The 12,199-nt window shown below is 38.9% G+C and overlaps 1 protein-coding gene across 1 annotated transcript; it reads right to left on the minus strand.

Annotated features, from left to right (window-relative positions):
* Positions 1–1,106: 1,106 nt before the first annotated feature.
* Positions 1,107–8,251, minus strand: LOC141796595 (protein mono-ADP-ribosyltransferase PARP6-like). Its single transcript, XM_074677812.1, has 23 exons — positions 8,121–8,251; positions 7,948–8,003; positions 7,489–7,602; positions 6,402–6,496; positions 6,260–6,320; positions 6,065–6,155; positions 5,641–5,707; positions 5,393–5,542; positions 5,166–5,307; positions 4,928–5,059; positions 3,711–3,806; positions 3,508–3,600; positions 3,301–3,426; positions 3,144–3,209; positions 2,992–3,059; positions 2,832–2,880; positions 2,556–2,668; positions 2,379–2,451; positions 2,123–2,192; positions 1,965–2,044; positions 1,808–1,871; positions 1,625–1,709; positions 1,107–1,500 (listed from the first exon to the last, which is right to left on the minus strand). Exons 2-23 carry the CDS (start codon positions 7,948–7,950, stop codon positions 1,404–1,406), a joined length of 1,935 nt encoding a protein of 644 aa, XP_074533913.1. The 5' UTR covers positions 7,951–8,003; positions 8,121–8,251; the 3' UTR covers positions 1,107–1,403.
* Positions 8,252–12,199: the final 3,948 nt, after the last annotated feature.

Genomic DNA, 12,199 nt, shown 5'->3' on the forward strand with positions numbered 1-12,199 from the left:
AAGTATATCATTGCATAGACTCCCCTCTTGTGGCGTAAACCATGTATTACATCAATAACCACCAAAACACCAGGGCTCACACAAGTCTAACAAAAAAAATGACAGAATTAGTGATTGTTATACTTTATTTTAGAAATGTAGGGTTAAAAAATGTACAAAATGTGTTTTTCACAGCACAAACTTACGAGTCTAGAGATTTCAATTTCAACACACTGTATATTACACTGCCCGGCCAGAAAAAAAAAGGTGCCACCAAAGAAAAAGGTCACACACTATATAATATTTCGTTGGACCACCTTTAGCTTTGATTACACCATGGATCTGCTGTGGCATTGTTTGGATAAGCTTCTGCAATACCACAAGATTTATTTCCATCCAGTGTTGTATTAATTTTTCACCAAGATCTTGCACCGACGATGGTAGTTTGACCACTGGGTGTCAGCAATCAGTGAGGCTAACTGGAAAAAAAAGGCTTTAATTTGCTATGGAGCATAAAGATTAGACTCTGGTGCAATGGAAGAAGGTCATGTGGTCTGATGAGTCCAGATTGACCCTTTTCCAGAGTGATGGGCCATTTGGGTAAGAAGAGAGGCAGATGAAGTGATCACCCATCATGCTTAGTGCCTACTGTACAAGTCTGTGGGGGCAATGCTATGATCTGGGGTTGCTGTAATTGGTCAGGTTTAGGTCCAGCAACAGCCTGTGCTCAAAGAATGAGGTCAGCTGACTACCTGAATATACTGAATGACCAGGTTAGTCCATCAATGGATTTTTCCTTCCCTGATGGCACGGCCATATTCCAAGATGGCAACGCCAGGATTCATCGGGCTCAAATTATGAAAGAGTGGTTCAGGGAGCATGAGACATTATTTTTACACATGGATTGGCCACCACAGAGTCCAGACCTTAACTCTATTGAGAATCTTTGGGATGTGCTGGAGAAGCCTATCCACAGCAGTCAGACTCAACCAGCATAAATGCAAGATCTTGGTGAAACATTGATGCAACACTGGATGGAAATTAATCTTGTGACATTGCAGAAGCTCTTCAAAACAATGCCACAGCAAATGTGTGTCATAATCAAAGGTAAAGGTGGTGACTTTTTTTTTTTGCCGGGCAGTGTAATTAAAATATAAGGCAATAAAGCTTCAACCGTTCCATGACAAAAAAGCTAGTTTCACCTGTCTAATCTAGTGCATTGATAAGAAATAGAGAAGAACATGATTTAAACTTTTCTCCACATTCTCCAATCAAATTAAAGCTGATTCATACCATATAAAGCAGATGATTTATTATGTATTGTCAGAAACAATAAAAACCTAATTCTTGGTTGGAGTTTTTTATACAAAACCTGCACATAGGAGTGTGTGGCTGCACTGTACGTGCTGTGCATATTTGTTTCCTCAGCACGGCTTTGAAGCAATTACTTGTATAATTTCCCTGTGGATGTTGGCTTCCTGAGTGTTGATTTGGACATCTCCCACCTGGCCGTTCTCATACCTGAGAAACACAAAGACACAACACTGTAGAAAATCCAAACAAAGTCTGGAAACGTCTCACAACACTGACAGGTGGAGATGGTTTTTCAGGCAGTGAAATCTCTGTTCCCTTATGTTGCACTCACACAAAGAGGAATCGTGTGCACACATGGTCTGATATCGGGCACACCCAGATGTTGCCGTGTTTTTGAAGCTCCTTTGAAGTTATTACTGTGGAGATATACAGATTATTTTTATTTGATCCAAACATGATCACAGTTTATTCTTGTAATCCAGTCTTTGTTGGATACATGGATTATCTCAGTCACCTTCACAGAGAGCGATGCAGTTTAAGTTACTGTTCTGCAGAAATCTGGCATGCACTGGCTCTTCCTGAGATGTGGAGGAAATACAGAATGAAAATTCAACAAAAAGAGAAGACATTGTATGGAATACATATTTTAGGCAGATTTGACTGACAAATACCTGTTTGACTTGGTTTAACTGATTATATTTCTTCAGGAGTTCCCCTTTTGTGGGCATTTGATGCCGACCTTTACCCATCTCTGAAAGATATGAATTGAATATGAAAAATTGTTTGATATGATGTAATTTATGACAAATAATACAGTTTAATTTCATACCAGAATATCCAAATGATATGCCAGAGATGGGACTCAAATAGATTCCTTTCCCATATGCAGCTCCATGAAGCTTCAAGAAACAGAGCAAAGATGTAAGGCTAACAAAGAATTCAATTTATTACCTTCAATTTGCTTCATTTGTGCAAATATAACCTTCATCAACGTCTAACAGAACAGATACCCCCAGTCTGTTAGATTTTAATCTCTTTATGTTAGTAATTTAAAACCCCGAACAGCTTGTTGTCTCATACTCTACCTGTAATTTTGTGAAGGAGGCATTAACCAGTCCGTTTCTTAAAATAGAGTGCCAGTTTTCAATGTTAGACCCACTAGAAGAAGAGCAAAAAGGGGTTTTGGTAAATGAATTAGGGGTGATATTCTATATGATAAGTTGCAGAGTCATGATGTAAAGGTGTACTCTGAGTTCACTTACTGGAAAGCAAACGTGCTGCCATACAGTTTCCTGGCGGTTTGAAAGCGAGCCTCTTTGGAAGGAGGGCTACTGATCAGCAGAAACTGATGGGGTGTGTTCATAAACTTAAGTTGCTGTTGTGCACAGAGAAAAAAATATATAGATCATCAACAACAAAACACAGCACAACAATATTACAGTATACTTTGTCTGCACATCATGAACTATGTCAGCTGTAAAGACTCCCAGCTGCTACATTAAGACACCAAACTCTAGCTGTGAACTACTGAATCATACCCTGTGCAGTGGAAGCTTGACAATGTGTGATCTGTTGCTTGCTAAAATCCTGTTATCAGACATGCAAACACACACCTGGACATCAATCTTAGGAACATTTAGACAACTTGTGAAATAAAGTGGAAGAATTAGCGAGGTCAGTGCTGTTTCAATTACTCACCATTGCAGCAGGGGATGAGCAAGAGGATCTATCTTATCCATCTGCTTCTTTATTTCAGAATAAGGACCCTGGATGTTTTGAGGAGAATAGAAATCATCAATGTAAGAGAGTCTTTATCTTTGAAAACTTCAAGTTGTTTAAAGATCAGTCACCTGTGTCATCCTCCTGATCAACAAGACATTGTCGAGAGCTTTTTGCAGCCTGTCGTAGCTCTTTCTCTGCAAGTAAACAACAAAACTTCTTTAGGAAAATTCAGAGGAATATGGCTAAGCAGATCAGAAAAGAGGTGTGAAAGTATGCATCTGTTACCTTTGGGCTGAAGGCTAGAGTTTTTGGGTTGCATGGGTCAACAACAGAGGGGTACGGTTCAAATATGATGCTCTTGCGTGAAGACCGAAGAGCAGCTCTACACATGGCAACCAACAGGTCAGCAACCTGTGGAAAGACAGAGCAATGTTAAACACTTGTCTGACACTGTTATCATACACACTTTGTCTGACGCTGTGTGATACAAACCTCTGCACCAGTGGCAACCTCTTCTGTAGCTCCAGACATGACACCCAGCGTATAAAAGGAAAACACACACAGCTCCCTGCTGCAAACTGCTGGCTGAGACACAAACAGCCGGACAGAGAACAATTAACATCATTTAACAGTATTTCTAGTTTGACTGCTGCAGATCTGTCACTGGATCGGAAGTAATTTTCTTGGCAGTGTACCTTTAACATGGGGCCATTCTGAAACACATGTCGCTCGTCGCAGACCACACAGTATTCATTCAGCGTGGGAAGTCTTTGCTCAGCGTACCTCATAATCTGTGAACATTATGAAACATTTGCATTAATTTTCTCTTTCTCCATGCTTTGTATGCTAAAGATTAATATTTAAATACCTAAATATTTTTGGACCAATTTTAATTCAGAATTTTTTTTTCCCTTTATTTAACAGACTTCACTTTGATAAAAATCATGTAAAGCACACACTGTTGGATTATGGCTATATCTACATGTGCTCTCAACTTATCCCACCGTTAAAGAAGGGGTAGTTTAGTTTTAGGCTCTATACTGTCCCACTGGTAACTTTATATGATAAACAGCCCAATAAAAGCCCTATTTTTTGTCACACAGGTGTTTTGGAAAACCCTTAATTCAGCCTCTATCCGAACGTTCAATTTTAGTACCGTCTCTTTAAGGCTCCACACTCTATAAACCCCCTTCCCTCTGATTGGCCAGCTCTCAAGAGGCCTGTCTTAGGTACAGCAAGGAATTTGATGCCTGTCCCTTTAAGGTGTCAAGAACAAGTTTTAGGATCCTTATGCGATGACCTCATAATTTCAGAAAGTCCCATAAAGATCTCATGAAACTCTTGTGTTATTTCTTTTATTTTATTATTTATCTTTAATTTTTTTTAGAACAGACCACAGTTTATGGACAGTTTCAGGGATTTCTATAACATAGGGACATGTAGCAGTTTGACAATCTGCACTCATTTATTTTAAAATTTTATTACAATTTCTTAAATTGATTGATTACTAAATTACTTGTCAAAGGGGGATCTTATCCAATTAAACGCCCAACATTGTTACTTTATATCCATGTTTAAAATACAGGGAAGCTTAACGGCCCCTTGTATTAAAATACCGCCACAAGGGGGTGCTGACATGTTGTGCTTGTGACATAATTTGGAGCTAATGCTGGCCTCAAAATAAAGTGTCATCCATTCTGCTACAACACACAATTGACTTACAGATAAATGGCAAAAATTTCTCAGGTGGGTACAGTCCACAGCTGAACAGATTCTTGTGTAGATTTGAGGTGGATGCTTGTGGTTGTGGAAAGTCAAGAGAGTGATTTTGCTTTGGTTCCCAGGTTGTATAATTTAATACTGTGTACAGTGGCTTTTGAAAACACTTGACTGTAGTTTTCTCATGCATTACCTGCGCTAAGAAGCCGTGCTGCAGAGTCGGTGTGGTCTTACAGTGCCTGATGGCCTGAGAGGAGAAAAGCAGCTCGATCAGCTGTTTGGTGCTGAGCTGTGCTGAAGACTTGACTGCTGACACCACCACCCTCTGAGGAGGAAAGGACACAAAGACTATGATTAAACACAAAAGGAAAAATCAGGAATTAGCCACTTAGCACTTCAGAAAGAGAGGCTTTTGAAAATAAACTCATCACCTTCCCATTGGGTGTGTAGGTGAAGAGCTCTCCAGAAGGATTCTTGATGGTGTAGGAAGTCTTATGATTTGTAAAATTGTTCAGTTTCATTGGTGGTATAATGATTCTTCCTCCAACTGAAGATTCTTGAAGATTATTTGACCTGAGCACAGTGACAGAGGAACCAGTGAATATACAGATTCAAAACTAGTTTGAAGCAGCATTAAAGCTCTTCAACTGTTGCATACTTTGATGGTGGGAGCCAGATGTTGAGTCGAGCACGAAACTTCTTGATGGTTCCACTGGGCTTGAACCAGCTTTGTCTTTTTTTCCTCTGAACCATGATGTTCTCGTTAGTCAGATGTTTCCACTCCCGAGAGAGGAAGATTGAGAGAATACTGGGTGACACAGGAGAAAGGTTTGTCAGTAAGCTGGCTATGACTGATATTAAGAGGGACATTCTGAGACATCAAAAGTGAACAGAATGATAACTCACTTCTGTAGTTGCTTCCCAAGGCTGAAATCATCCACATTGGATGGTTGAAAGACTTCAACTGACGGTGCTGTGATGAGAAACATCAGATACTGAGAATGAAACTTAAAGCTCCTGTGAGAAAGTTTTGTTGGCTCTGTTTTGGGGTTTGACAAGTCTATCATTTCCTGATTTTGTCTTGGACATGTGTAAGTAGTTTTCTCTGATATCTAAAAGTGCTGTCTTTAATAGGAAGGCTGAAAGAGGCTGTTCAGGTGACACCCCTCTATCTGACACCTACCCCATGGCAGTGCTCAGAAGGCTTTTGGCTTTTGTCTTGCCACAGATGGTTTCATTTGCTGTTGTGCTGTTATTTTTCTTTTTGTTTGATTACTGTCTAAAATTTTATCACAGGAAGTGGATTTGCAGTTGTGTCATTGTTGCTCACCTGGTCCGTTCAGATACTGAGACAGAGAAAAGTGCAGACGGATAACAATGGGCTCTGATGAGTTAATCCTCCAGGCTGTGGCCACTTCACGCTGTAGGCACCAAACAAAATAATCACATCACACAGAGCGAGAAGCTACGACGGAAAACATGTCAGCATGATTTTGGAAATGAGAGTATTTTAGATTCAACTTACATCCAAAAAGTCTGTGCTTAAGTTGAGGTCAACATCCACCTCATCAATCGACCCATATTCCCTAAAAACAACAACTGATGATTAAGAAAACCTGCTGATATGATTTCCCCTTAAAGTTGTAAAAAAGAAACAAAGTTCTTACGTTATTGAGACGGCAGAGTCTGAATATAAAGTTCTGACTGCCTCGATGTCTGTATCGAGCTGGGGGTGGTGATACCACTCAGCGGCATGGTTCTCCTGCAGATAAAAACAACACTGTTACCTTAAGGAGAAACAGCTGAGCACGGCAGGAGGCCAAAGATTAAAACACACGCTGACATGAATGAAGCCGATTGACCTTTATTTGGAAGCCACACACAGTATCTAACGACAGCGTACTATTTTATCTCGTGAGCTCACATCTGACTGAATTTATAGTTTTAGTTTAACTTTTCATCATACTTTTAACCATTTTATAACAAGTTTGGCATTTCCATATGGACTTGTGCCTTTTTACAACAATAAGTTTGGTTTGCCACCTTAGGCCAAGAAATAGTGAGAGACCTGGCCAAGTTGTTAAAATGTTATGCAGATACTTAAATTCACGCTGTCAGAAGGTTGATGTAACTTTGACAGTAGATAACTGAGAGCAAGGTGCTGGCAGTATTATATCATTTCTGTATTTTTGTAGCTGTATCATTTCTGTAACATTTTCCACAATCCTTTGTTGTTTACAGTAATAAATGCTGATTTATCTAATTGTTATTTTGTTATTAAGTCTTTATTTATAAAAAAAAAATCACTGCACTGACTTAGATCGATTGATTTCTGGTTTTACATTTAAAGCTAATACCTTCTGTGGCAAAACTAACATCTTGTATCTCAAGTGTTTGATGATAAAAACTTACCTTTCTTTTAACACCCAAATCAAACTCATAGTGAATGTTTGCTGTGGAAATACTAAATATAGGTTATTCTTTTCTGTTTTGTAGACTCTTATTTCTGTATTTCTTTATTTGCTAATGGCTTTGTTTGCTAATATTCCTTTAAAGGTGGCATTGTATATTTTTTTTCAATAAGCTTTACTCCAGATGGTCAAACAGTTCATTCACTGATATGCTTTTTAATAAAATGTTTTCTCTAAATAGCTATATTTGTGTGATTGTATTAGGGTCAAAGTCACATTCACACCACCTAAAAAAAAAAAAAAAAAGAATTATAACAAAAAAAGAAAGAAGGAAAACCCTTACATCTGATACACTAAGGCCATCCTCCATGTCACTGTCCTCATCGCTCTGGCTCTCTGTCCATGGCTCACTCTCTGTCCACAGCTCGCTTTCTGTCCACAGCTCACTCTCTGAGTCCTGTCAGGTCAGCGGGACAATGAGGCAATTGAAAGATCCTCTTAATGACACAGCTAATTAGTCCCTGCTGCCCACCCAAACAATGTAAACTGACTACTACTACTGACATTGACTTGCACTTTGCTGAAAGATACCTCACTACATTTACTGTTAGTGATAAATATTTCACCAAGGCCTCTGGCAGCTTATTCAGGTACCATGTTTTGTCTTTCTGATGGCCAAAAATGACTTAGAAAACCAAACAGTACCAGATCTTAGACCAGCCAATCAATAGCTGAGTGTAATGAGTAAAACTAAACCATGTATTTATGAATATGGGTTGAAAATGTGTGTGTAAAAACTCACCATGTGGTATGTGGTCAGTTCTTTGGCATTTCAGCAAAAACCATCAGTCTCTTCCTCTGTGACACAAATCACCATTACAAAGAACAAAAGATGAGTCAAATAAGTTCACCCACTTCTACAGTATAAGCATATTAAAGTCATTTTCCAGATTAGATCAGCAACAAAGATCTTACCGTTCCTGGCTAGGAGAAAAAACTCAGCTCCCACATGACACACTGAGCTAACAAAGTAATGCTGTAACAAAAAAACAACTAAACAATAAAAAGCTTAAGTCCGTATATGACCCTCACTCAGAGAAAACAGTTAATATTCCTGTTTTGAATGACTCGCCGTGGCTGTTTGTGTTCAGCCGTCCTCTCCCCCCTCTGCTTTGGCCCAGCAGGAAGTCCCACATGTTCAGCCTTGGACTCCGGCGTCACACGATTGGCTGAAGACCCTGACAGGCTGATCAGCTGAACCTGCTCCAGACACACACACACACACACACACACACACACACACACACACACACACACACACACACACACACACACACAGAGGAGAGGCTGAGGATGTGACCTGAAGCTGTAAGTCTGTCACTCAGTACCTCCTGTCCTGCCTGTGTGATATGAGTGTCACTGTGTCTACAGATTGCATGGTTTCTTTTTGAGTGTGAGAAAGAAGAAGAAGTAAAGAAATCCATGTGCCAAACTCTCCTACAGACTCAGGCTCATGAATCAGTGTTAAGACTGTGAAGAGAACAAAGATCCCCTGTTGGCACGGATGAAGGATGCTGATGATGTTTGGCATTTATTAGTCTTCCTGTCTGCCTGCTGTGCTGCAGTCTGACCTTAATCTGCAGTTACCCTTGTTAGCAGTCGCCTGCTGCTCTGCAGTCTGGCCAGATTAGACACTTCTAGGAGCGCTTACATCTGTGCAAGTCTTCTCTCAACAAGTTGCTTTTCTCAGAGTAATCCACTTAGACACGGGTGGGTGTTGGAAATGTGGCCTTATCTATTTATAGTGGGTGGGCACATTATCATGAACCCCTGTACTGTATATGGACAGTTTCAAGGCTGTCCACCAACAGTAAGTACACGAAGCGAGTGGAAATTCTCCAGGGATGAGTCAATGTGTCTCAGACTCAGAGAGTGACGTGCGTTTCATTTTCTTTGTAGGGATATTGATTTTTATTGTAAAGGATACTTCTCTCCTTCCTTATTTAAACACCAAGCTATATCATCCTATCTGTATGGGATTATCTGTCAAAGTCACAAGATGAATGAAAAACAGGTTCACAGTGGACGATGCATGGATAAGATTTCCACAGCAACTGGCTCCATATAATATCTATAGCATCTGTTGTAGTAAGTAAACAGTCTATATGAGGAACCATCAAGAGGCAAACTAAAGGCAACACAAGCATCATCATGCACTGGACTAAAGAGGATAGAAAGGGTAGTTGATGTACTGATTGAAAAAACTACATCAAATATAATGCAAATATAGTACACAAATACATCAAATTAAACTCACTGAGAGATTTCACCTTTAATTTCACTTTTGAAGTAGCATTGAACCATTTGCAAAAGTTGATAAGCAAAAAATAAAAGTTTTGAGTTTTCAGCTCAGATTGAAGTTGCTTATCTTAAAAAGTAGGCAGAGAGGAAAAACCACTGAGGCAGTTTTTGTTCAAGTTAACCTCACTTTAAACAATGCTCACTGCACATTTCACTTGTTCTGCAGGTCTCCAGACATTTCAACCTTTTATCCACAAGAGGGAGCTATTGTTGAGACAGAAAGGGACTCGCTGACTCGTGTTTTGTCCATAATTGGTGACAATATGTTCATTATATGTTAACTACACTGAGACTTTATCACTGCAAATGTACCCTCACCAAAATATTAAGAGAAAATTCAGCAATATTTTAAAGCTTGTTTTTTCACTTTTTCTTTATATGTTAAGTGAAATGTATCCTTTGAGAATAGTGTTGGGAACTAGCAGAGTTTAAAATGAGGCAGATTTTGTGGGTTTGCACATTTGGGCACATTTTTTTGCGTTTTGAATACACAGAAGACAGTAAAACTTCTTTTAGACAGAGATGGTTGAGTTATAAAATGATAGCAATAATTAGGGGAACGCATTGTCCTCTTTATTTTCTATTGTTGCATTTTGTAGATCTTAAGTGCTAGAACAGACAGTTAATTCCTTTTGGATGTATACCAACACAAACATTCAGCCTGTAATAATATCTTGAGGGGTCATTTTGAAAATGACAAAAAATGTGAACAGCTTCTACCTGTCTTCAAATTTTGAGTCAGAGCTGAATGCATTCATCTGTAATTGTAGCTCAGATGGCTTCCTGATAGTTTCTACTCAAAGCTACAATGTGATCCTTAAAAGGATGGGAGTTGGGTGAAATACAGTTTGGATTCAGATTTCAACCTCCAGAGAGATCCTCATATTCACATGTCAGTGGTGTGCACAGGGGAGTGGTTGGAAAACACATGCTAAAGTGCCAGCTTAGGAGCCAAAACACATGCTAAAGGGTGGCAAAAATGTATGCTGAAGTGCCCTCCTGGTTGGCAAAATACAGCCGCCCTGTCAGGTTGCAAGAACCCTGTTTGCACTTCTTTTTTCTTTTTGCCCCTTTCCCTTCAAAAAGTCTGTGCACGCCACTGTCATGTTACGTTCATATAAGGGTGTTGTAAAAACAGACCAAAAATTCCTTCTTGCATGGGTCCAAATTTGTGAAGTTGGTCAAAGAAGTTTAGGTCTGATTGGTGAATTCAGATGCAACACCTGCTGCCTCTCCACACAACAGAATCTAAATATTCCATCTTTTTTATTTTATTTTTTAGGAAGGAATTGTAACCTCCTAAATCTCACAAGTGTTGCAGTTTTAAAAAGAAATACATATTAATAAAAGGAGAAATATGGTGTTCTCCCATCAGTGGCTAAAAATGAGCTGAGAACGCACATGTGCGATGTATTGAATAACATTGAGGGGGAGAGTCTATATGTTGAGCATGACACTTGGAGGTTTATGTGGTACAGAATGTTCTTCATATGATCCTCATGCTCTAAAGAGCCAAGCATGGCTCAACTGTATCCACTGCATACATGTGCCATAACATACTATACCTTGAGAGGGTGAAGGATCGACACATGATGGGGATGCACGACTATTTTGGGAAAAAATCTGTCATCGGTAAATGTTGGAAACTATGTATATACCATTACCTCATGTTAATATCTAGGTAAATTGCAGACATATTTGGATCTTGACCAAGCATAATTCAGCTCCAGGTGTCTCGAGGTACAACATGGAATGTAAGAGGTCATAAAAAAGGATGTATATGATAGGACAGCTTTAAATAAGAGGAACACGCCTGACCATAAAAGGAGGGTTGAACTGGGGAAATACAGCAAGCGCAATGAAAACAATCTCAATTTAAACCACTATTTAAGGATATTTATCTGTTTATTTATTTAAAGGAAATTCGAAGGGGGAAATTCTTAACAGTCCAACTTTTTTTAAACAATGCACATATGCCTATTTGCATTGTTTCAAAATGAAATTTGAGTATATATTTTTTTTTAAAAAGAAAACTCTTTTGACATTTGCAAAACAGTAGGGTTTTCATCCAGCTTCTTTTTTTTTTTTGCAGTACACTGATTTATAGATTTTTAAAACATTTGCAGTTTTTATTTTGTGGGGTTAAAAGATAAATTGATTTATACATAATCTGCAGGGCTGAGTGTGGGAGCCCAGAATTGGCAATGATTACTGTGTTTTTATTTTCAATTTGTTATTTTCTCAGTCAAGACAAATAATGACCACAATACAACTAGATTTTTTTTAAAATATGACAGAGTGATAGTGTGAAAATGGATTTCTAATCTTCTGTTTAACATAGCAGAATAAAAGCCTCAGTTTTAGCACAGAAGATGAAGCGTCATTTTGGGTTCTTCGGTTTCATCCTTGTTACCAAGGCTCATGTTTAAGTATCAGCGGAGGGATCTAGGATTTAAAAGGCGGACAACATTCGTACCTGCAATTTATACTCCCTCAATATTTGCCCGTCTTTTGCTTTTATATCAATTAAAGTCGTTGTTTATATAATTTATGGAAAGGACTAAATGTAAGGGTTAAAATATACGGAGAACTTTCCACGAAAAGGGCTAATAATGTCTTAACTGACGCGCCCTACATCTTGTGTCGTCGTGCGCAGCTTACACAGGAAAGTAGTTCCGGTTCGTGAGGAGGAT

Source organism: Halichoeres trimaculatus, unplaced genomic scaffold (genome assembly GCF_033239565.1).
Source record: "Halichoeres trimaculatus isolate MK-OKI-2021-1 unplaced genomic scaffold, fHalTri1.1 fHalTri1_scaffold_10, whole genome shotgun sequence".
In the NCBI taxonomy this organism is placed as follows: Eukaryota; Metazoa; Chordata; class Actinopteri; order Labriformes; family Labridae; genus Halichoeres; species Halichoeres trimaculatus.